The sequence below is a fragment of the Excalfactoria chinensis genome, chromosome 1 (assembly GCF_039878825.1).
Source record: "Excalfactoria chinensis isolate bCotChi1 chromosome 1, bCotChi1.hap2, whole genome shotgun sequence".
Classification (NCBI taxonomy): domain Eukaryota; kingdom Metazoa; phylum Chordata; class Aves; order Galliformes; family Phasianidae; genus Excalfactoria; species Excalfactoria chinensis.
In genome coordinates, this window is record NC_092825.1 from 75,412,559 (window position 1) to 75,439,283 (window position 26,725).

General features: G+C 37.8%; 1 protein-coding gene across 10 annotated transcripts in view; it reads right to left on the reverse strand.

Annotated features, from left to right (window-relative positions):
- The window catches only part of STXBP5L (syntaxin binding protein 5L), a 170,718-nt gene that overhangs the window by 23,490 nt on the left and 120,503 nt on the right, over window positions 1–26,725 (reverse strand). For 6 of the 10 annotated variants that reach the window (XM_072357264.1, XM_072357278.1, XM_072357255.1 and 3 more), the window contains 2 exons: window positions 20,603–20,668; window positions 368–538 (listed from right to left, as the gene is read on the reverse strand). In XM_072357264.1, the coding sequence (XP_072213365.1) occupies window positions 368–538; window positions 20,603–20,668 (237 nt within the window). Of the gene's footprint in view, window positions 1–367; window positions 539–12,769; window positions 12,821–20,602; window positions 20,669–26,725 lie in introns of all 10 variants that reach the window. The other 4 variants (XM_072357272.1, XM_072357249.1, XM_072357295.1 and 1 more) reach the window with 2 other exon arrangements.

Sequence of the window (26,725 nt, forward strand, 5' to 3'; positions counted from 1 at the left end):
CTCAGTGTCAGAGCTGACAAGTAAGTGGCAGTGAGGGTTTGAAACTTCAGTCTTTCTAGCTGTCACAATAACTCTATGTAGGCTGCTATGAACGACTGCTTTTTCATAACAAAGCACTGTACCCATACAGGCAAGGGGACAACTATAAGAGTTTGTCAAAGTTCAGCATACCACGTCCCTAGGCAGCACAGAGCTCAAGAGCAGGCTGGTTAGTAACAACAGTAACACACAGGGGTTGTTCTAATTCTAAACAGTCAGATGAAGGCAGCAGTTCTGGGCAATGAGTTGGACAAGGATCATGCTAAATTAACTTTCACACCTGGTGAGAAATTCACAGATACCCATCACAACAGCAACTGCCACCCACCTTCTGTGGTGACTGGGAGGGAAATCTCCATGCAGGCTGCAGACTGTGCTTTTCTAAATGGGGGCCTCCCGGGCCCTCGGCGATTTGCTTTTGAGACGTCCGCGCTGGAAAGTCGTTTTCCTGAACTGCAGCTCTGGGATGTTGGGCTTGTACAGTGACCATTCACGTGATCTGGAAAGTGAATGCAAAACGTGCCAGGTAAAGCGTCAGGTCCCAAAATTTGGAATGGAGGAGAGATGTGAGTTCTGGTATTTGAGAATGGGTTAAATGAAATTTTCTGAGGGTATCTATTTGTTTTAATTAATCCAGAACATACGTATAAGAGCGAGTCACTATATCTTTAAGGTATATTTTGAAATAAAGTGAGGACATAGAACTAGCACACATTCTTATAGCTGCAGCTCCCATAGGACTTTGATAACCTGTGAGCACAGGCATGTTTATCAAGATATGACTGGTAACGTTGCCATCCTCGATGTTGTGTCTCCAAATAAATCTGAAAACCATCTTTCCTTTTTGCTCTCATGAAGAACTGAAACATAGATCTGGACAATTTCCCCACCTGTCTGGAAGCTGCAATGAAACGGGTATCTAACTGCCACTGTTCGTAATAATCACGGAACTAGCTGGAATAATGCTAAACTCTATTCTTTATATCCCACATAGATTTATCGTACTTCTAGAGGAATCTGACTGCTGAACAGTGTGTTCGTTTGCTACAGAACTCAAGATGTGAGGCTGAGACCCTGGACACCTGCTGGAGACCATGGTCAATCAGCACTTGTTGCCACCTGATAGGGACAGGAAACAAAACGTGGATGCTTGAAATGCTGCCCTGTGTTCATCTGTTCTTCATCACCAATAAAAGGACTTTGAAACACAACAATCCACTAAGCAGGGCTCACATCACAAGGTAGAGCAGGTTGTATGGGATCAGTGGACTACAACACACTCATATGATACTCTTCTTCCTCTCATGTTGAGTAGAGAAAGATGAGGTGAATAATTACTGAATGCAATTTTCTCTGCAGTATATGAAAGGATACTTACAAATTTGAGTAAACAGCAGGTCATGATCAAAACTAATTCAGATTTATGCAAGCATATCTTCTAGTCAAAACAATGGAAGCTCAATAATACAGTTAAGGACAAACTTGAAGTTTCTGCCTCCTTCTTAAATGTCAGGTTATTTCTATCTCAGAACCACTATTTCAGATTCCATATATAAGCATATTCAGTACATCACCATTCTCTTCAATTGTATTGCATTCAAGAAAAAGATGAATTTTAATACACCAAGACAAGTTTATTTCTTTGTTCCCATGCCACAATAACTCACAATGAAAAGCCATTTCAATGTTCAGACAATAAAACAGATTCTATACTGAATATAGCATATGGTGCGCTATTACGTACACGTTCTAACGTGCAAATCATGTCCTTTATGCGTGAAAGCAGTTTGGTCTTGATGAACAAAACGGGAAAGAACTGTTCAGAATTACATTTTGTGAAGTAATTTAGTGTCTATTCTGAGACTGAGTATATATAATGAAAGGGCTCTGTAGGAGACACAACTTCCATGATTCCTATCATGTTTCTTAATACACAGCTATTAACTGAGCTAGCAGCACATATCAAATTGATGTGGATGATTCATTCAACTTATAGTTAGGGAATTTTCCAAAATATACTGGAGCTATTCATATATTTCAGTAGAAAGTCCTTTGAGACCGGGGCTTTGTTCAAGGGCACAGGCTGACTGTTCAACCTCAGCAACAGATACATTCTCATCCAGCTGCTTCCTTTCTTCAAAACACAGTTTGTGTGAAAGAGTTTCAGCATGATATCTAATTATCTCCAGGGGGGATCCTAGGAAGCGGTGAGAAACACAATACAGTAGAAAAGAATCATATTGTATAGAAACATCAATATTTGTGAGTCCCTTTCACTGAATGCTGTACAGAATGGGCACAATTCATTTGTTCCCCTATTCACTATATTAGATTTTAAGAGAAATTCCACTGTTTTTCTTGTTATGCTGGCTTGTGTCAGTTTACCTTCACAGGCCAAAGTTAAACAAAAAAAGCAATAGGGTCTGAGCAAACAAAATTGCTTTGGTTGTCATTCTGAATAAGCAGTCAGTTCCTGTGCAGAGAGCAGATCAGCTGCACCGTCCAAGCACTGAAGTTGGTGAAACGTTAATGAATGCCACAACAGTGAGCAGAAGAGGGAGGATAGTGATCAGAGGCACACTTTTTTGTATTTAAACAGTTTTGTTTTCCTGATTCTATATTATTTCTCATACGTATAGAACATGGAGCAATACAGCTCTGCAAATCTTAGTAAAAGAACTAGAAGACATTGAATAAAGTAATACCGATCTGGGAAGCATGACTGCAACATTTTTGTTGAGAAGCTGAGGAGAATCAAGCAGATAAAGACCACTCAAAATCCTGTCAGCACATTCTTATGGTAAAAACTTAATGAAATAATGCATTTGTGAATAAAAGTTATGTAGTATTTAAGAAAAGATTCCTTAGCGTGTAGTCGGGGAACAAAAAAAAAAAAAACAAAAACCAAAAAAAAACAACACACAAGAGAAATGAGAAGAAAAAACAACAGGAATTTCCTACTGGGAACCCACTAACAGTGGCTGTGAAGTTGCCTTTGCCAAAATGACTGCAATGATTTCCTAGCCCACTGAGACCAAAACAGCCTTTGCCATAACGGACATCTTCCAATCACCCAAAAGAACAGAAAGAGGCTGCTTGTAAAGACCTGCTATTTTTCCAGCTTTGCTTGATGGGTAAGAACAAACAACATCACAACATTTAATTTTCTGACTCATGCTTTTGTCATCTGCTCACCCCGGCTTCTCCCTGTCAGACATATTGACACTGGGCATCAATTGATGTTGGAGATATTAACACACGGACTGAAGAAGCAGTGAAGGGATTGCCCTGTGCTTTTAATGTGCAACAGCTCTTAAATCTCTCTTATTCTGAAGGTGTAGAACAGTTGCCTGCAAAGAAAGTGGCGCCCCAAATCTCTCCTATCTTCTCTACCCTTTTCCACAACTGCATTTGCTGTCTCTTCCAGTCCCTTTGCACAGCATTGCCATGTCCACACAAGCCCCATAAGGTCAAGGGAAGTTGGATTACACTATCTAGTGCTCCTGGATTCTAAGATTATGTACTGGAGTTAGCAATGCGCTACATCTGGGCATCCTGCTTGAAGCAGTCTCTGTGATGCATAACAGCAATTCTACTTTTCCTGGGCAGCAGCTTTTTCTCCTGTCTGTAGACAGTGAACTAAAAAGCCAGCACTCAGGAACAGCTAATTCTGCTCATAAAGTTAAACAAGTTAGGCTCATGTACTGAATTAATTACGTATTATCCCATACAACAATACATTAGTTACTGTGAACCTGATGAACTACTGAGAGATGCCTTACAAGAGATACAATACATAACATGACAGAGCAAACCTGCTGGACGGTCTCAAATTTAATCTGATTCTTCTGAGGAGTATTACACAAACCAGAAGCGTACTGTATATACAAAAATATATGAATTTTGGTTGTAATGCCTATATGGTAAGTTGTAACACACGTAAAATTTGTGTTACAATGCATGTTACAAAAACGACAAAAAAAATTGCTAAGAAAGATTGTTACTTCTCAGTTCTAACAAAGGATGAAACTGCACATAAAAGCTATCTGAAAAACAGTTCTTACTAATGACCTAAGGGAGGTTTCAGCTTCCTGTGTGGAAAGGAAGAAATAAGAGAACAAGCAAGAGAAGCAGAGAGATCTGCTTTAATAGTGAGCAACAAGAACTCGAACAGTAAGAAAGTCCCAGAGCATGTTCTTATTGCACCCATCTGTGCTGTTAAATGGAAGATAAACCCATCTCTTTCTACTTGGCAGTTTTGTGTTATCAATAAACGAGGTATTAGGTAATGATTATGTGTGACCATTATGCCTGTTACATACTGCTATTACAGTATACTGATTGTATAATTGGATGGTATCCCTCTCATTGTAATGAACTCCTATCACGCACTCGATCTCAGATTTCACTGTCTTTCTGAAAGCAGCAAGAAGAGGATTTATTTTTCAGAGAGTAACAGTTTCAGCCACTTCACAATATTTTACAGGTGTCACTCAGAGAGATTCCTCCACAATGAATATTTTTGCCTGTGGTTACGAACAGTGAAACCAGAATACAAAATGAACAATATCCAGGTGAGGAATACTGAGAATATATTACTGGTTGGCATAACATCACCTCTACATTAACTTACCTCAGTAACCAAACCCAGCAATTCAGATCTAAAAATCCTTGAAAACACTGTGAAAATGTTGAACTACTTGGATCTAACTCTATTCCTCAGATTCTTCTGCTGAATTTCTAGTGATCACAAAACATTACACTACTGTCTCAAAGAACATATGGCACTCAGCGTGCCTCAACAATGACGTAACAGAAATTACTGCTACGTTTTGTGCAACAAAGCAGGAAAACACAGACAGGAAAACTGATTTTTATCCTGAAACAATCAAAAAACATTCATCCAGAGCTGCACAGAAGACAACATCAAAACATTCAAGTAAAGTGGATGAACCATGTGACCACCTAGAATACCAAGAACTCAGCATCCCCTACTAAGAACACTGCACCTGCATTTTCAAGATGGAAAAATCCATTTCTAACTCAATTCTCTGTTTCTGAAAATGAAGTGTTTTCAAAGAAGTAGGTCTGTAAACATTTTTTTTCAACTTGAACATGATATGAATAAGCTGCAGGCCTTCTAAACAAAACTCCACATTTCCATGTGAAATAAAATTCCTCCTGAATAGTTACGTCATGCTACTTCAGAGCTGGCTTTCTTATCTAGTTATTGAAACCACAAAGACAGAACATCCACAAACTCAATTCTGCTTATCCAAGTGAGGAAACATCACAGACCTCTTTCAGATATATTTTTTACCTTCAAATACCAAAATATCTACAAAGTTATTTAATCTTCAGAATTTTCTGTTGACTTCAGTCTTAGCTTGCTGTCTCACACAGAGTTCTATAGAACTACACAACTAGCTCTGAAGAGAACTGAAGGAGACTGTTTCATTTTGCCACATTTTTAACAAGTAATGCATCTGTTATTCACAGTTATTTGTGGTGAAAATTTTTGTCCACAGTGTTCTTGATGGTATTTCAATATAATTTACACTCCGCTCCATAGATGTTAACATATAATTTGCTTGCAAATATTCAACAGAAGGAGACCTTGTCACATAAACCATCTGAAGTAGGTTCACATATAATTTTTATGCACCAATCAAACAGTTCTACAAAAGCAATTTTTTTTTCAAACTTCTTAACATTATGCATCATAGCTTTTCAACAGATTTCACACCAGATAATTGCAATAAATAAACTAGTAACAACTCTTTGTTCTTATTCTACTTCTGCATAAGAAGATTTTATGCTAGATAGCTTCTGATTTAGAATTCTAATTTTTAAATATTCTTCTGCTTGTACACAGTTGCTAGGACCTTGGATGTTGCTCTAAGTTCCAACTAGGTGACAGTACTACCTGTCTTACATCCATGTCTCACATTACGGCCAATGTGAGAACCCAAACCAGCTCACTGAAGAGGACTTCTGGGCACAGGCAAGTTTGATAAGACTATGTGTTGCCTCAGATTCTGATAGCTGGCCTTGAAAAGGCTGCTATGACTATCATAACCTGGAAAGTCTAGATAGACCACAGAATGCAAGATTAGCACATTTGTACATTTCCTGAAAACAATGTAAAATGACTTACCTTCCTCAGTAAGGAACTCTCCTTTAAGTAAAAACAGAGAACTTAGGAGCAGTGAATATTGATTAGATCATGAACCTATCAGTTGTCTATCACGTTGTTATTATCAGATGTGTGATAAACTTTACTGTATGTTTAGTAGCTTCGGTGAACAAGTTTTACTACTTTTCCATCATGACAATGTTTAATGATATCAATTAGAAACACTTCATTTACAGTCCCATCATGATAACTTTAAGTACTCACCTTTCTTTTAAACTGCTTGCTTGTTAAAACTCTGATATACATCAGATTTTTTAAAGCTCATTATGTATGTATATTTAAATCTGGAAGCATTTGAAGACAGCACACAGCCACTTTCTGCAAACCACAAAGCACAAGCCAATTATGCTGTAATAGTTGACAGAATTAACGTGCTGATCAGCTTGTTTCTTTTTTCCTTAAGGCTATATGAGCTGGTAGAGTGCTAATGTATCAGTTAATGCAGGTTCCCTTCTAAAAATGTTTGGCCACACACTTTCTCTTACTTAAATTAGGAAGAAAGTGGTGCTGTCATACATCGACCTTTTCTGTAAAAGTAGAAGCCATTAGTCCAATTCATAATGTTTTTCATCTTAACAGGGATCAAACATGCAGCAAAAAAGGGCAAACCACATTCTTGACTGTATCAGTGAGAGCACAGCCAGCAGCTTGAGGGATGTAGTCCTTCCCCTCTACCTGGCATTTGTCAGATTGTTTCTCAAGTACTGTACAAAGTCTTGATCTCCCCACTACAGGAAATATATTTGACGTAAAGGGGTGATTTCAGCAGAGGTCCACCAACTTGGTAAGGACACTAGGCACACATGACATAAGTAGAGAAGCTGAGAATTATATACATATTTTTTTCCCAGCCTTAAGAGCAGAAGAGTCAAGGGAGGTCTTAGAGCTGTCTGCAACTACCTGATCTGAACACACAGAGAAGATGGATCCAAACTCCTTTGAGACATGCACAGTCAGAAGACACAAGATCAAACACAGGAAATTCTGGTGAGATATTAAGACATTTTTTCCCCCCTGTGTCAAATACTGTAAGAGTTTGCAGAACCTCTGCTCTTGGAGGCAATCAAGACACTGTCAGACACAGCCTTGACTTACCTTATCTAATCAGACCTGCTTTGAGCAGGGTGATGGCCTAGACAACTTCTAGAAGTCCTTTACATTCTTATGCATTTTTCTATCTATATGCAGAATTCAGATGATCTCTCAAATCAGCTAGTATTTTCAGACCAAAAAGCAAACAGAAATTACTCTGCCGTCTGGAAAAAAACATACTGGACAGTCCATAAGTTCCTTTGCATGTAAAAATACATATTATCAGTGTATACTGCTAAGCAATTCAAACTTCTTAAAGCTGGACGTCTATATTGCCTTTTCTAAAAATGTCAGGCCAAGGAGGAAAGCAACTTTTATGATGTCTTTCAACAGTGCACACAAAATTACAGATCCAGAGATATTAGTAAGGAACGCTCCACTACAAATCAACCAGTTTATCCAGGCAGCAAGCAAAAACAGATTAAAAGCTACAAAATTTTGCCAGGTGAATGCATGATGTTTGTCCTGAGGCAGCTTCTGAAGCAGAATAAGAAGCAGTGACTAGAAAGCAAAGTCTACTACAACTCTAATAATGCCTGCAGTAAACTACCTTGAAAGCAGGAATTACTGCAACCCTACTGTTCATCCCTAAAATTAAAGTGAGGTCTTCTTTATGATATATGGCTACAGTTTCATAGAATTAGTAGCACCCAGAAAGCGAAACTTTCCTTTCAGTAAGTACAGAGACAACAAATGATGGATACTGTCATACTACAATCATATGCATAAATACTTGAGGAAAGAAAAATCTATCAGATTCCACAAGCCTGGTATATGCATAAAATAGAATACAGAGTTAAAAAACAAAGCTCCTTTGTCTGACTGTGTTTTATGAGCTCAACTTTTAAAATTAAAGCTTATGAGCCTCTGCACCAGAAGGCATTTCTCAAACCCTTGAAAAATGTGAGCTTATTTGGTACTTTGTCCAGTTTTTTACTTCTGTATAAAAAGGGAGACATTATCTTTGAGTTATGTTAAGAATTCATTTACTCCTTATAAGCGTCTGCAGAAGGTATAGGAAATTAAATTAATCTTTTGAAGATCACAGCTTAAAAGGAAGAAAGAAAAATGGCCTCCTCTATTTGCATTTTCTTCGGTTCTTTGGCTAATAAAGTCTAGGTGATAGCACAAATTCCTACAGTGAGACCATCTGTTCACAGGAATTAAATAAAAATTGGCAGTTACTGAGTTTCTCCATTTTCAGTTGGTGTTTGTGTTTGACTCTCTGTGATCACCTGGAAATTTTAAAGGCTTTTAAGGAAATGGGCAGAAATACTTCCTAAGAGGAAAAATATTATCTGATGATCAAAGTGGGCAGTGAGGCAAAGTAGACAACTTTCACATAAAAGCAGTTGCATGTGTTTGCCTCAGATTTCATACTGTCTTAAGCTCAAGACTGGATGTCATGGGAAGTTCTTTATGGAGATGGTGGTGAGGTGCCAGAACAGGCAGCCTAGAGAAGCTGTGGATGCTCTGTCCCCTGGAGGTGTTCATGATCAGGTTGGATGGGACCCTGAGCAACCTGCTCTATTATCAGATCTGGAGGTTGGTGGCCCTGACTGTGGCAATGGGGCTGGAACCTGATGACCCTTGAGATCCCTTCCAACCCAAGTCATTCTATGATGCTCACTTCAATTCCAATTATCCTCATAATTAATTTCACTGCACCAGTGCATGGAAATATAGACAATCTTTCCAGAAATCTGAAAAACAGTATGAAGTTCTAAAATAAAGATACTGACATTCAGAGCTGTGTGTGGATCACAGAATAGCTTGGGTTGGAAGGGACTTCAAAGAGTGGGCAAGGTTGCCACTCACTAGGCTGACCAGGGCCCCATCCAACCAGGCTTTGAATGACTCCAGGGATGGGGGGCATCCGCAGCTTCTCTAGGCAGCCTGTGCCAGTGCCTCATCATTTCCCGAGTAAACAATTTCCTCCTAACACCTAATCTAAATTTCCCCTCTTTCAGTTTCAAACCATTCCCACTATTCTAGCACTATCAGATGTTGCAAAAGGTGGTCCCCATCTTGTTTATAAGCTCCCTTTAAATACTGAAGGACAACAGGGAAGTTGTACAGCATATGCAATAGCAATCTTCCTTCTGACCAACTCAAATAAGCATTTGGGCTACAATGATTTACAGTAGCTAAAGCAATTGAGAAGTTGTAAGGTCTCACCGTGTATGGTATGTTCTCATGTTTCTGTGGAAATATGGTATCCACAAACAACAAGTTCCTCAGCCACAACAGGTATTAATCTCTACATCGAAATAAAAAGATACTGTATTCAACTAAGTTCCCAGTTATACAAATGTCAAAATGGAGTCCCAACATACCTTTACATAATGAAAACTATGACAAGGCTTAAAAAGACACTGTCAGTCATAGGGTTACACATTATTCCTTTAAATACATGCAAACAGCTCCCTGAGCAATTGCCAGCAGTGGTAGCACCTCTGCACAAAACAGATTTAACTTCTCCTATTTTAATACAAAGCAAAGTGAAAGCAAGGACACTACACAAGCCAGACCCCAAGAAGTGAGCAAAACTCTAAGCTGCCAGATGATAACGTATTCCCCAATTAACTGCAGTCAGTGCTGAGAGCAGGTGATGTATATCAGCACTCTATGAAAACCTGCAAGCCAGAGCAGATGGAATAGATGCATAATCCATCTTACCATTTGAAAGTGGTGACTTGAGTACCTGAAATACAAGCGTAGGCCAGACAGCCTTGTTATCCCCAGAACATTAAGATTATGGTACAGTCTCAGGCCACAGCCAGCAGTGGATAAATAATCCCTAAGAGCTCTACAAGCACAGCTAGGACATTTGGCAGAGAAAAAACTGAAATGCAGACATTATTCATCACCTTTTCCAGGAACTCTCATTTAAATTTAGCTCCTTACATGAAAATAAATAAAGAAATAAATAAAGTTTTCCAGCCAGTTGTAAACTATGCTATCTACAGTGCAGTTTTAATGACTGCAATCTTTTACAGGAATCTTCTGCCTTTCTAAGGTTTCCTTCCTCCCTTCCCTCCTTCCTTTCCTTTTTAAAAAACCCTTCTTCAGCTGATTTGTCATGAGTACCTGCCAGTTTATGCATTGAATGACGCTTCTACAGGGTTCATTCTTAGCAATCTATTGCCCCGTAACTGCAGTAATAATAACAAATAAACAGCAAACATAAGCACTTAGGTGAAAAATTGGTAATACCTCTTGGCCTGTAAGAATATTTTTTCCAACACCTGCAGAATGTTGAAAATGACCTTCTTATACTTATTTTCAGTTCAAGTTGAACTTGTTCAACATTATTCAAAAATAGTGAGTGCAGGTAATTAGAGGAATGGTAGAAACAGGACTGTTTTGAAAGCACAGATTCAAGTATTCACTCTTGTCTTGGCTTCAGCTGGGATAGAGTTGATTTTCTTCCTGGTAGCTGGCATGGTGCTGTGTTTTAGATTTAGGATGAATATGTTGTTTTAGCTGTTGGGCAGTGCTTACACTAAGTCAAAGACTTTACAGCTTTTGGTACTGTCCTGCCAGCAAAGGGAATGGGGTACACAAGGAGATAGAACACAACCAGTACAGCTGAGCAAAATGGATGTCCCATACCATATGATGCCATGCTGAGGAACAGAACAGTGAGGAGTTGGGCACGGTTTTTTCTTTTTTTTTTTTTTTTTTTTTTTTTTTTTTACATTAAAAATGCCTTCATTTTTTCTTAATATAATCTGGACAATTCTTACAATATGGTCCAGTAGGATTGTTAAGAAAACTGTAGGTAAGGCATTTTATTTCCTCTGACATGTGAAAGTTGTCTGTCTCAAGATATTGTACCAAATAGAATATTAATATCGATTTCTACAGTATACAGTAAAGTCCTCACCACTTCTAGTTACATTGATATGTTTCTTGCTTTGTTAAATACCTATAATTTCAGTCTTTTGCACATGAAATTTGTCTTTTTCTGATGTTTCAGGAATTTCAGGCCAGCTAGCATAATTTATGTTTATTCCATACTATGTGTCTTTCAAGATGATATTTTGAAATAACAACAAGAAGTTCAACCTACACAGTATAGTTTAGCCTTATATCCTACTCTAGAACTATTTCAATGCTCCATGTATTCACCTTCACTCATAATAACTGCCCACTTACTTAGTGGTAAAAGTAATTCTAAAGGTCTATAGCTGCCTGCATTACTCTTTTTACCTTTTTGGAGTATTAGTTTTATAATTTTCCACTCTATTTTTTGGATGTTTTCCTACAATCCTAGTTTCTCAAACATTGTTGTTAAAGATGGAGCAAATCATTTCAGCTTATTTCATCTGTACACTGAGATCTGCACAATCTGGACTTAATTTCCCAATGAGTTTGCAGCCTTTATTTACTTAATCTTTGTCAGGAGCTATTAGTGATTTTCTATGTTCCTCAGTCATTTATAATGTTGAAGGCCTATTTATTCCCCTAACTTTTGCCTTGGGGAACAGAGGTACATTGGTTTATACTTGCACAACATTCCCAGTGACAGAAATTAAGTTCAGTTGCATTATGCAAGAATACGATCCAGCTTCAGTTTCTATCTCTAAAGGGACATTTGGGGTAATGAGGCATTGGTACACATTTATTTTTCAGTCAACTTACATGAGAAACCTCCCATGAGAGCAAAACTAGAAAGGACTCCTTGACACTGAGAATATGAAAAATAATTATAAAAATGTTTGCATGAATCATACATTCTACCCCAAATGCCAGGAACGATTCTCCTTACACGCATATTTAAGAGGGCATGATCTGCCCCAAATATTTTTTATAAGGTTATGCAAGATCTTAAATTTTCATTTTAAGTTTCCTGGGGTGAAATTTCTGCTTTGATTTACAATATGTGTTTCTAGTGAAACATTAAAAAAGAACCAAGAAAAATGTTATGACTAACAGTGCACTTAACAGTTAGCTAAGGTAAGTCATGAGGAGAGGTCTGAGACACAAATGACTGGTTTCTGATCTACTTCTCCAAAGCTCAAAAACCATAAAATACATACGTTCAACTGCCTTATTACTGCTGTGGCACAGAATTTGTACATCAGATAAAGAAAACAGACTAGCGCATGCAGTGGCTGTTATAGGCAGAGATCAACATTGCTGACAATCAGTTATAATGGTTCACGTGTGTCAGAAGTTCAGGAGCCACTTCATCAACAAATATTACACACGTGGTGTGTAACAATTAGCAAAATGTATCCACATGAAATAAATGAATATTAAACAACCAAAATGCCGAGAGCTGCCAACAGAACTGTATGGGTTAATAGGTGGTTTTTAGAAAGCCTTTTCAGACACAGCCTCCAAGGTTATTGTGTTATCTATGGATCGGTTGGTAAAATGTCTCGCCAATGAATGCAAGGAAAGTTTAAAGCTGCTGGCTTTCGCCTACCGTACCAAGATCAGTCTTAAGATCTGTTGGCAGACTTAACTTTCTTGATCCTTTAACTGAAACAACAGAAAAAGGAGAAAGGCAGTTGTTAATAATTAACAAAGAAAAAGGAGCGAGGGAAAACAACATGCCACCTTCTGGTCAACATCATGCTGAAAGTTTGTAGCACACATTTTTAAATCAGCACATAAAACAGGATAATGGTTTAAATATTTTCACGTACACCATTCAATGTAACTAGACAAAAAAACTCCTTGAAAAAACATCACTCCAGCTCTCAATAAACGAATGGTGCTATACATAGCTTAGGCTGTGTGCTGCAATATCTTACCTTGAGATGACAGGAATGGTATAAAAAAAAAAAAAAAAGAAGGCAGATATTGCAAATGCTGGTTATACAGCATATCACAAATATTTAAACAACTGGAAACCAACTTATTTAAGAGGGCACAGTGAAATTATGAGTTCTGATGAGATCGTACTCAAGATATCATTTGAAAAAGAGAGGGCATATCGTGGTGGTAATGGAGACAAAACACAGCATTGTATAGACTATAGAAAAGAAGACATTGAACAGAAACGAAATACAACAGCTGCAGGATAAAATGTAGCGTTATTCAGACATCAAAATATTGCACTCAGTTTGCTGAAGATTTAATTATCTGTTGCGTTTTGAATACAAAACAAAACTATTATTTTGCTTCTGTTCAAAAATGTTTTCATTTCCTTACACATGAGCACATTTTAAAACAATGAACACCAGAGAGCTGAAATGAAGCATGTCTTGTAGCAGTCAAAAAGTATTAAATTTGTTAAAAGAATGCCTCAAGAAATCTTTTATTGTTTACTCAGAAGACTTCATTTCCAATACGGCTCTTTTATTTTGTCTTCATTCAGTTTGTTCACATTGTTTTCTGGCTTCTTCCCTTTACCCATACTGTCTGTCATTGGTAGAGAATAATGAAGTATTTAATAGCTAATTATTATATTTCTAAATAAAAACAAACAAACAACAAAAAAAAAAACAAGTCCCACATAGTAAGTATGACAGTGACAGGAACACTGGGACATAGGAATGTAAGGAACAAGTCCCCTGTAATTTCTATTTAATAAGCTTTTAGGTCAGAAGGATGCCCAGAACAGCCACTTACCATTTCAAGTCAACAGAGCCACTGAAAGAATCTGGCAATGTCATAAACTACAGAACCTGCAATTTGGCAGATGAAAATATCATATGTCACCTATGATTTTTTTTGTTTCTCCCCTGGAGAAAAGTTGAGAAGCCTTTCTGACTCCTGAGCAACCTCTTGATATCAACAGAAGCAGCACAACACTCAGGCCAATCCATTTCTGGGTGTCATTTTAACTGGATGCTTTAAAGCTACGTGAGGAGATCAATCCAACACAAAAATATACATCCCTAATACCACTATGTGAAAATTCTCTGATTTGGACACCTAGTGTTTGGCTTGTGTATCCATCTTGAGCACTAATACAAAAGCCAAGCAAAATTTCAGAAGAGCCTTTTGAAAGCATTCCATTCATCTGGAGAGCTGTCATATACTTTTGCACTGAGAACAGAGGTTACTTCTTCACAAAACCAATGCCTTGCTATACAGGTAAAAAAAAATGCACTTGCAATACAATCTCTTTCTGTTTTCAGGGACTGACAACACCTTGCCCAACCAGCCTCCCCAAAAAGGATTTCTAATTCCTAGGGAAGGTCGCAGGGATCACAGTCTAAATCGTGCTGTTTTAAGAAGTATAAAACCTAACCACATTTAACACTAAGGGAATCTCATTAGTGCTGTCATCATGAAGGCTTTGGGCTTAATAAACAGGTGGTTTAAGGTGTTCTATTTCAGTACTACAGCTATTCCTGTACAACAGAATTCTTTTTTTTACAAACTGTCTTTTTCTCAAAACTTTTTACAAAGCTATTTTCAAACTGTATCATGTATGTATAAACTGGGAGATCGCAGAAATAGCTCCCAATTATCTGTGTGCAGACTCAATTTGTGAGCTCCTGCAGCTGCTCCCAGACCAAACAGGCATACTATACTGAATGCTGTAAACTAACAGGCACAGAATGCTGTAAGAACTGTAGCTGGAAAAGAAAGGGAGCAAAAATCTGATGAGCTGGGCTGTGGGCACAAAGATAGTATAGGCATCCTGACCTTAAAACAGGTAAAACAGAGGCATGAGTGTGGGATTCTTTTGTAGCAGGGAACACGGTAAGAAGGGGGTAAAATTAGAAAGGATTTTTCATAAGGAAATGATGGAATCATAGAATGGTCTGGGTTGAAAAGAACCACAATTATGATCTCGTTTCAACCTCCCTGCTACGTGCAGGGTTGCCAACCACCAGCCCAGGCTGCCCAGAGCCACATCCAGCCTGGTCTTGAATGCCTGCAGGGATGGGGCATCCACAGCCTCCTTGGGCAACCTGTTCCAGTGCATCACCACCCTCTGTGTGAATAACTTCCTCCTCATATCTAACCTAAACCTCCCCAGCCACAGTTTAAAACCATTCCCCCTTTCCCTATCAGTATCCATCCTTGCAAACAGCCAATTTATATGCTCCCTCCAAGTATCGGAAGGCCATAATGATGTCTCCCCAGAGCCTTCTCTTTTCCAAGCTAAACAATCCCAGTTCCCTCAACATTTCTTCATAGGAGAGGTAATTCAGCCCTCTGATCATCTTAGTGGCCCTCCTCTGGACCTACGAAAATGCAAATGGAAAAGTCAAAAGATGGAGTTAATTTTACCCTTTATTGTGATTAAAAGTGTTAATCGTGTTAATACTTTTTTTTTTTTTTCTTTTTTTTTTTGGGGGGGGGAGGTTGCTGTTGAGGTGGGGTGGGAGAGTCATTTTAATAATAAACTGATAGGAATATAGGTATTACTATATAAACTATTTTTAATCCCTAAAACATGTTTATTTTACTCTCTCTACATTCATAATAAAGAAGGATCATGCATAGTATGATCTCACATCTTGCTGAGAATGAGCTTATGAAAACCAGTTTAATTTAAGAATGAAGTAGAGCATAATGGCTCAGAAAGCCATCCGAACTGTTTGTTACTTTGCATTAATGCTGGAGGCAGCTGGTAAAAATTGCGATGTCATAGTGCAAGATAAGACACATGGCCTAACTTGGCCCTGCCCTGTGCTTCAGCTCTTGTCATGTATCTGCCTTGCCTGAGGCTGATTTGGACCCAGACTCCTGCACTGACATTCTCACCTGGCAGACCAGGGCCGTGTCTTGCCCTGCTCCCTCACTTAGCACCTGCCTTTGTGGTCTACAGGTTGCTGCTGGCCCCTTCTGCATCCCAGCAGTGAGCTCAGGTACTTCAAACACCCAGGCTACCTCTCATCAGTCATACCGCTCCCTGCTAATCTCTGGCATACACATCCATTCTTGAGATCTTAAGTAAGCATTAGTTTGTCTGATCAGAAACACTGGAGAAGTGATAAAATGTGACCTATCCAGTCTAGGATCTCCTTAACAACTTCTAACTAATAAACAATCCTTTTAATGTAATGTAACTAAGTAGAAATGGTTACGTTGGAACTGTTACTTATAATCATGTTTCAAGAAAAATGACACGGTTTTCACACACACACAGTGTTTTGAACGGCACATATTCTTGTGGAAAACAAACACGCAAGCAATTTCCAAATGGAATAAAACCTCTTCATCTACTTTGTCATTACACAAAAGTTGAGAAAGAGTGACTATTAAAAACTTCATAGTGTTATTCTTGAAACCAAGCTATACAAAAAGCACGTCATGTAGGAAAACAGGAGGTTGGCATGGTATGTACCTCGTCTGTTGATCAAGACAATAGCACTTGGAAGTCATCAGAACCAGTAATCTTGCCTTAAGAACCTGTTCCAAAGCTCGAAGAAATCAACTGTGAAGTATTCACACAGCCTTCTCCAAGCACTATAGCCTTAAACATACGTAGGCTGCTACAAAAGTAATGCCTTCTATTTATTTATATGGAAACTACAATGGATACAAAGAGCACAACAACGGTATTCAACAGAGAACATTCTCAGTTACAAAATACTCTTCTTGACTATAGTTACCACCATTAGCAATGCTTTTTTGCCTGCAATGAGCATGTTGCTACTGCTGAAACACACAACCTACAGCCTCATTGTGTTGACATTCACTGGTCACCACAAACATTCAGCAAGAGTCAGTGAATGTCAACAGGTGCCATTTTTTCAGCATGGAAGAATGTGATTACACACCTTTGCTTCACACACACTCCCATGCCAGACACCATTCTGTCAGACTACCCCTCTGCTGCCATCTGTCACACAGCAACAAAATGTAATGGAAGTAGAGTTCAACCTCTACTGCCAGACCACCAACACTGCCTCTGATGTTGTGGGCAAACATAAGAAAACAGAGATTTTACTTTCAAAACAGCCTCCTGGATATGAGCCACTAATATGCAGGTGATTTCTTAAGAACAAACAAATACATTTTTGTATCAAAACTCACATTTCAGAAGTTGCTCTCCCAGACAAGGACCAATTAAATTCTTTCTTTCTAATCCTTGAAATAAGTCTATACTGTGTAAGGTGGAATGGGTGATTATGTGAAATGGCCTCTCAAAGATGTATTTCCTTGTGCTCACTGTGTTCTCAGCTACATGCTGAAATGCAAAATGGCTAAAAGAAACAAGGAACAGTAAAACTGCATTTCTAAAAACCCCTGAATAAGTCTTTTTTATTTGATGATAAAAACAAAGCTCATGTTTATTCTGGTGGGTACTGTTTTGTAATACACCATACAGTAATTAACTCCAGCACTGGATAATCATTTACACTGTAAGGGCTTAAGAGGCCTCAGAGAGTTTTTAAAAATTGTACTTTAGAAACACCGAACCCTCCGAATCCATCATGGAATTAAGGGAGTACAAAGCCTTATCTTTTGAACTGAAAATCACGAATGACAATCAAAATGCTTGATGTTCTCCTTCAAAAGAATATGGTATACATGTGTAAGAATGAGGTATTCTGATGGTCCTAAAAAAGCTCATTTCCACTTTCTGTGATATGGTTTGAGATTTGTTTTAAAAGCCAATCAGATATCACTATATGACATGTTGTACTGCATCATCGTACCCATGAAATACTTCATAAAGACAAGCGTTCCTCATTTTGCCACTTTTAGAAGTGTTATTCTATACATATGCTGTTATATTCACTATATGTTTACTAAGAGTGGAAACTGCCACCTCTTAGATATTCACAAATAAGAAGAGCTTTACAAATGGATCTGTTAACTCCTTGTCTTTCAGCAGAGTATTGGAAATGCATTATTCAATGGTAATTTAATTGAAAGAAGATAACAGTGTTTAAGAAAGACCATTCTTTTCCTCTGTCTATCACACTTAATCTGAAAGGCTGATTATTTCCTCACTTGCTACTATCCCTATGTGGCAATGAGATCAATTTCATGTTCTAGACTGAAAAATGTTGCTTTTTTCACTTTTCTCTGCAAAGCCACACTTTCCCAGATTGTACAGGAGGAAAACCTGAAAAGACAGCCTTATTGAACATGTTTAAAGTATTGCATAATGGAAGAAGTTTGATTTGTTCTGAACTAGAAAACAGCCCTGCAAATACAATAAGGTTTAATTTTCAGCATTATGTCTTTTGCTCAGTGCTCTGACACTCACATCAGCAGTAGAACACAAATGTCTAATTTTGACTTGGCAGAATAGAGAAACAAAACTGAATTACTGGAGTTGACACTGGCTCTTATCACAGAACCTCAGTTAGAGGTTAAATATCAACAAGTAGTAGGATGTTAGAGGCAACACAGGTTTTTCAGGAAAACAAAGATGGCCAGATAGCCCAGGTAGTCTAAGCAATATTCAGGGTCTGACCAAGATATGAAGAGGCAAGAGACTGTTTAAGTTCTTGAAAAAGCCTTTAACAGCACTGTTCTAGGGGCCCAGCAGGAAGTGAAATCAGACCAAGTTACTAACAGCACACTCAGAAGTGAAATTGTATCTACACCAGCAATTAGAATGCTAGAGCGATCCTTCCTGAAGACTGCTTTGCACTTGAGTCAGTGCAGTGTAGTTTCCCATATCATTCCTGTTGTGATGGAACCAAGGATCAAGCTGCTCCCCTGTATGCCAACAGGAGTATGTGGTTGTGAGGATGTGTTCAGAAGCACCAGGTAGTACTACTCCCACATGCTTGGTGGTCACAATTTTGAGGTTGGTTTCTCTGGATGTTTGGTCTGAATTTTATCCAGTTTTACAAGATGTATGCTTAAAAAGTAATTAATATCAGTCATGGTAAAAGTAATTTCTACTTTAAACAGCAATTAATTTTGCAAAAATTTAAATGTTTAAATATAGCTTGAAGAACTCAAAAGGCTAAAACAGGGAGCATTCATAAGTTAGAGATTTTTCCTTGCTGCATGTCCTGCAGAACTGAAAAGCAGGATAAACTGCAGAACAAATTAATACAACTGTGTATGAGTTTGGTGTTTTTGATCAATCACAGAGGGAAAAATCAATTTTAACTACAGAAAACATCAGATGCTATGGATTTCACTCATTACTATAAAATTAATCACATGCACATACGTTTACCACGTCAGTAATCTCTTAGTTTTCAGTAAAAAGGAGAATTTGTACCCTGTTTCTGGAGAGAGTTCTGAAAGGATGGATCCCTGCGGCCCACAAAATGGACTAATTTTACTGTGTCATCATTTTAAAAAAAAAAAAAGTTCCTTATAACGAGTTTCTGAGCCAACCTCAAGAGTCTGAGCCCTTACAGCTTTATCAGTTCTGTCTTAGAACTAAGATATCTCATGTCTACAGCATCTGGGTTGCAACAGCAAAAGGAAATGTACATTTAGTATAAAACAACTGTTTTTATTTTAGTCCTTCATGTGTCACGTGAACATTTTTTTGGCTTCAGATTTTTGTTGGTTACTAAATACTGTGTTACATTTCAGGTGACAGTGTCCTATTAGAACAAAATATGTGAAATAATAAAGGACTTGAATGGCACATTTCTGAGAAATTTTTACCATAACTAAGGAAAGAAATATCTACCAATATTTACCAGCCTAGAAGGTAAAGAACTGTGCTATGCAAACCATAAACAAAATTAATGTATCAAAGCTACATGTGCTTATTTTCTATCACACATAAAAGTCAACTATTAGAAAACAGTTCTAAGCAACTAAGTTTAAGACACCAAACTCATGTTAAAAGAGATCAGTGCACACCAGGCACATGCAGAAAAAGTCTCTAGGAATGTGCTGAACTCCACATTCTGAAGGACTACAGGCAAGATTAAAAACCTTTGTAAGTACTTAAATTTCAGGATTTCAGAGCAGGGTCAAAATGATAAACTAATATTTTTTGTTTAAGGTTATGTTTCCACTGCAAGTTACAGCACTGAGGCACCAAGGGGGTCCTTTCAAACAATTCTGTGTTTTGACACACAGTCACAGGGACTCCCTATTAAAATACAAAGCCTTTCAGTAAACAGAGAAACTATCCACTGACAAAAGTGGTGAGTTCATGTGAGATAAAAGGTATACCCGTACTGCATCAGCTCCAGGGTTTACATACTCTTCACTTCAAGATGCCCCACACTCTAATAACTTTTCTTTAAATGAACAGATTTTGGATTTCATTGTACTACATAACAAGCACTTCTCCAGAAAATTCTTCTATTTGGATCTGCAATTATACACTTCACTTCTTAGGGATTAATGAAATACAGTGATGCATGACATGAATGGCTTATACAGACTGCAGGAAGAGAAGCCAATCACCTTTACCTGAAGTGGGAGACTTGCAACGCTCTAGCTCCAGGGAAACTGGACTGTCACTGAGTTCAGTCAGGCCTGAAAAAACGGAGTTAAAAAGTTAAGTTACAATCTAACAGGGCATGCTTCAGCTTTCTTGGTTGATGATATTCTGCACTTCAAAGTCATAGTGGAGAAAGGAACAGCGTGAAACATGAGGGCAACACCTATTTCAGAATAACTGTAGTTATCAGGCTGTCCCTACAGAAATTTAGGTCTACTTCAAAAATCACACCTCTTGTTAAATCAGATTTGTTTTCCAAGTGCCTCAGGGTAGACAGAGTCACTATACTTTGTGAGTGAAATCAAGTAAAAGCAGTTTAAAATTTAAATGTTTGTGATTCATAAGAAATTTAGACTTCCCTGTTCAAGAGATGTGGAATCAGTTCTATACTTTCATGTGCTGCAGAATGCACAGCAGAAACCATAAAATGGGGTGAGGGGACATGGATAAGAAGGAAAAAAAAGAGTGAATACTTGTAAAAGAAGAAAGTGAATAAAAGAGTATCATCACTACAATGCTAGAATCTTTTAGATGCACTGACAGAAGACTGCTCATTTTACAGAGCACATAGGTGATGGTATTGTCTGAATATAACAAGGAGTTTTTTGGACAAGACACCTTACATATCATTTAAAAGAAATTTGTGAGGAACTCATCTGCAGCAGTCTACCACGGAGCAGAGCAGCAAGTAATGTAATCCTAGCTAAAAGTGCTTAAGCATGAGCTTGTGTTTGTGAACAAACTAAAACCCATCGTTAGCACAGATCGGGCACATCTGAGCTTTTACTATCCTTTACCATGGGCTGACTGTTGAGTGTTTTTGTAAGGTACAGAAACATAAAATGGAATAATGAACATCGATCCTTTTCCAAATGCAGTACTGGAGTTTCCTAGAACTTGACAATATGGTTACGGTGCTATGATTAATGAAATCAATCTAAATTCTGTACAGTTACTCTTGGCTACACTTATAACCATGGAACGGCTTGAGTTGGAAGGGACCTCAAGGATCATTAACTTTCAACCCCCATTGCCAAATCCCAGGTAAGATTTTACTTCTGAATAAAAAGTATTTTTTGGGGAGTTTACAGAATCAGTGTTAGAGCTCAAGGTACATTGGTGCCACTGTCTTATGTAGGAAAAGCATCAAATCACACCACTGTTCTGAAAGAAAAAGAACAACCACTTTGAGAAGACCAGAATCTCTGTATGTTTGGGAAAAGTTTAAAAAACATTTGATATTATGGCGTTTTAGAACGATGAATGTGCACTTTTACACAGATAGCTCTTAATTATAGTGTGGAGACTTATGAGTCCTCCGTGTCCTCCAAAAGCACGCTTAGTCGTGAACACTTAGATTTGCTTAAGTACTGTTACTTGCAACTCTTCCCCTGGCATCAATCTTCCTTGCTTAGAAACACTGAGTTCTACTTATCATCTACCTATATACCCAAACTTTTGTTCTAACCTTGTTGAATTAACAATAGAGTCTTAAAATCATACGAGTAAGAAGAAACCTCTAAAGGTCATCTAGTCCAACTCTCCTGCTATGAACAGGGACATCTACTACTAGTTCAGGTTGCTCAAAATCACTGGACCAGAAACACTGAAACAAAGAAGTGCAGTTCCAATAACATGATACGGTGGGGAACTGTAAGGTGGAATGATACAAATATGATAACAGAAATCCTGTTTATAGGAAAAACTCACCCATATGGAAGCCTTCAGTCTGCTGGGAAACACTGAGGCAATCTCTACCAAGGAGCAACCTCCAAGAGATGCTGCCTTAGTGGTGGTCAGCCCTTAAATGAGGTCTAGAGGAGGTGGAGTCAAGCTCCACCCCTTCTGGGAGCACAGCTAAATTAGTCTCACCTGTGCTCCCACAGCTGACCCAACACTTGCCCCAGCTGATTAATCAGAGGTTCAGGCTGTGATTACCAGTTTCCCATACAGGATTCTTTTAACTTTTTGTACTTTTTCATCCATAATGTCAAAACAGGAAGGAAGGATGAAAAAAATTGAGAAAAAACTACTTTTTTTGTCTCCTAACTAATGCTTCATGACAAAGCACTGAAAGATCTGAATCCATCACTTTGCCTTCCTTTTTTGTCAGACTGCCTTCTTTCTCTGGGAAACAAACCACTTTCTCCTCCCAACCATTTTCTACTTGCCATTTTGCCTAACCAGGGAAGAAAATCTTAGACTCTGTAATCTCTAAACTCATGTAAGCTAAGAAAGAAGATGAAGATGTTACAACATGTTGCATAATCTGCAATCACTGAAAGGAATAAACACGTGTCTCAATTTTTGTTGATCTTTGACTCCATTAAACATTAAAGATTCTCTTGAGATAAGAAAGCTCTCCTTTGTACTAGTGTTTTTTTTTCGAATTCCCTTTTTAAGGAAACCATTTTAATAATTTCTCATATGTATTTCCATCCTTGATGATCTTTGAGAGGCTACAACAGCTACTGATGTTGTATTAAGAAACACTTTCATTTCCTGCTTTTAAGTTCTCTAGGCCCAATCTCTGTCCCAAGATATTTTTGCTAAAGTTAGCAAATTTTGAGTCCAACTACAGTAAGAAGAACATGGCAGGAAACTAAATGCAAATAACTGATTTTGGGAATTGAAACAGACACCTGTCAGAAGATGTACATTATTTTGCTGACATTATTCTGCTTCAGAAGAAATTATAAACATGAAAACCTGAAATATACAAGTACACCTTCTGAGGCATACAGTAGTTTTAAAGACAACTCACGGATACTTTTCAAAGCTTACTGTGATTCCCATTTCTTCTTTATTAAAGAAACAAAAATCTGACTAAAGGATCAAAAACATAACGTCTAGTAAAGAATAACAGCATCTTTGAATCTCTGATTACATGATTCAGACTTCCAATTTACTAAAGGCATCCAAGCCATCACATTTTTTGTTATAATTTAATAAACTGTAAACAAATTATCACAAATATTCACTAACCAATAAGTGAGCTCAGTATCATTTTAATTCTTAAGTCTCTGCACTGAATTATCATGCTATTTCTTTTGTATTTAAATATAATGCATTCTTTGAAAAAGGCAGCTTGCTCAGAACATAGATGTTAACTTTAAACTCAACCTAGATTAGCTTCTGCTGTGTTGACAGGTGTCACTTCAAGTGTTAATTACTGATAAGTAATGACTCATAACACAGTGTTCTGTGTCTTCCTTCAGCAACAAGGTTACTTCTGCTCTCATTCTCTCAAAGGGCAGGCCTGAAGGAGGAACATATTTCTCAGTGAAAACTATGAATTCTGAAGACTATTTTTTTAATGGATAAACACAATTTTAACCTGTTGCCTCTTTGGATTCCTCATAAAGACTATTTTCTCGTTTTACTGACAGATGGTATGAATTTCTTTTGATGGCATGAACTTCTACTAGGAGATCAAACTGATTTATTAAGTTTGTAGTTTTATGTTCCGCTGCAGGTACAATCTCTCTAGATACATGAAAATATATTCATTTTAATATAAAAATAGATGCTATCTACTCCTGGGCAAAAACATACAACTTAATTTTGACTGGTTAAGGAAAAAAAAGCCAACATTCCTCCACTTTAGTTCAGCACCACTATTTTGGCATGTAGTCTTGCTACAAGTGAAGACAGCTGCCAGCAGATGGTAAAAAAAAGAAAGAATGGGGGCACCAAACACAAGAAGTGTTTATATTTCCAGCCTCTCACACTACAATATATCTAGAGTTTACTACGTTTCCTTTCCTGCCTTTTCAACCCTTGCTTCTCCCTTCTCATTTCCACCTTCCAAACCACTGAAAGTGCTGCCTTAAGGCTCTAAGTTCACTCTCGGCCCTTTTGAGTTTGCTTCACACAAGTATAGACCATTCATATCAAGTTCTCAACAGATGATTGGCTACATTTTGTAACATTTCCATATATCAGATGACCTTGTCATTGTTGATCATGTCTTTCCCTTGGCAAATCTCTTATCTTCAGAACATTGCCTCTTTCCCCTGCTTGATGTTTTTTTCCACTCCTTCAGTTGAAAGACACCTCAGACTGAAACATCAACCCTTTATCTCTCTGTCCAGGGTGATCTTGTGTTACCCTAAGGATACATAAACACATCTCTTCTTTGTTTACGTCTGCCCATCTTCAAGTAGAATTCCTGTCTTTCTAAACTTTACTCACCAGTGTCCAGAACTACTTAATACTGTTAGTATAACCTCTTTTTTTTTTCTTTTTCTTCCCTGAAATCTCTCTCTTTGCTACTTCAGAATAGTAAACAGTACCATTCTCTTCCCTGACACTTTAACCCATAGTATTGCTTCCTTTCTTGGAACATAAAGCTAATTCTGGATACAGAGGCTAGGTGCAAAATCAAACAGTTTCTTGCAGAAAATTACCTTCAAAATGACTAACAAAAGTATACTGCTCATTGATAATCTGTCCTTGTTTCAGCTAGGACAGAGCTGATTATCTTCAGAGTGTCTGATGTAATGCCGTTTTGGCTTTGGGAAAAAACAAGGTTGATAACACACAGATGTTTCAGTTGTTGCTGAGCAGTGCTGTACAGAGCCAAGGATGTTTCAGTTTGACAGCCTCTCATACTGTCCTGACAGCATGGGGACTGGGGGCACAAGAAACGGGAGGGAACAGAACCAGGTGAGCTTACCTAACCTGGCCGAAGGGATATTCCATACCATATGACTTTGTGTGAAGATGAACTATAAAACTGAGGGGAGTTGTTGGAGGGGGTAGCATCTGCTTGGGAACTGGCTGGGCATCAGTCAGAAGGTAGCAAGAAACTGTTTCGCGCATCACGTTTTGTATATGTATATTATCATTCTTGTTATTTCTCTCTTTCTTTTCCATCTTACTAAATATTTTTTATCTCAACCTATGAGTTCTGCTTTTTCCTTGATTTTCCCTCCCATTCCATTCTGATGCGGTCAAGAGAGCAAATGACTGCAGGGTGTTTATCTGCTTACTAGGTTAAACCACAACACAATCTTTTCTTTGGCTTCAGTGAATACTAGTCTGATTTTCTCAAATTGACCTTCATGATATTATCTTCCTAGCTCATTACTTTAATTGAATCAACTCCTGATATGCCTTCCCATTAACTTCAATTTCCATTCATATAATCCTCAGTACTGTAGACCTGCTGCCTATGTTATCACAGCTATTCCTATTCCTGCTTTTACCTTGATAGTATAAGTTTTGAGCAGTTTCTTTTCCTGTTATTGTCCCTTACAAGAATAAGCTTGTGATCATAATCCTAAATCCACCCTCAATAACACACTTAAAACTTCTATCTCTCATAAAAGTAGCAAAACTCAACTTGAGAGTTGGAGATATTCTTAACTACTGCTCACTAACTAAGATACTTTATACTCTAGCACATTCTTGCCTTGTTCTTGGTCTTAACCACCTGAAAGATGCACCAGACAATCAGTGCATATTCCTACAAAAGTATCAAATAACAAAGGCAAAACAAAACAGTTTTCGAGGAAAGAGTTAATAGTGCTAATGAACAAGAGTCAAAATCACAGATTTCAGCTATGCAGTATACAGAAAGCTTTTAGGGTTAAATGTAGAAACAAGATTAGAAATATTCAGCTCTTAAAATCTGTGAGCTCTGTTTGTCATTGTGGATGAACATGTTGGACTTATTGGTCCTTTTTAGTCTTATTTTTGTAGGGGTTTTTGTTGTTATTTTTGTGGAAACTTGTAAGCCTTTGACTGCTGTTTGTCTCTTGAGTTCTAATAGACTTGTAATTAGAAAGACCTGACCATTAAAATATAAAACATTTCAAACCAGACCTTTTCATGGGCTGCTAGATTTCTAACTGACCTTCTAACTAAATAGACTCTTTTTATGAAGTACCATCACACTAAATCACATAAATTAGTTGCTAAATAATCTATCTGGAAAGATGAAACAATCTCTTTAGAGAGCATACAAATGTACTTCAACAGCCATACAGTTTTGTATTTACACGAAAAGCTAAAACAATCATCACCCCTTTCTTTATCTTGCCTGCACTGACTATTGAATGTAAAACTGCCCATCCAGTTGTTCTGCA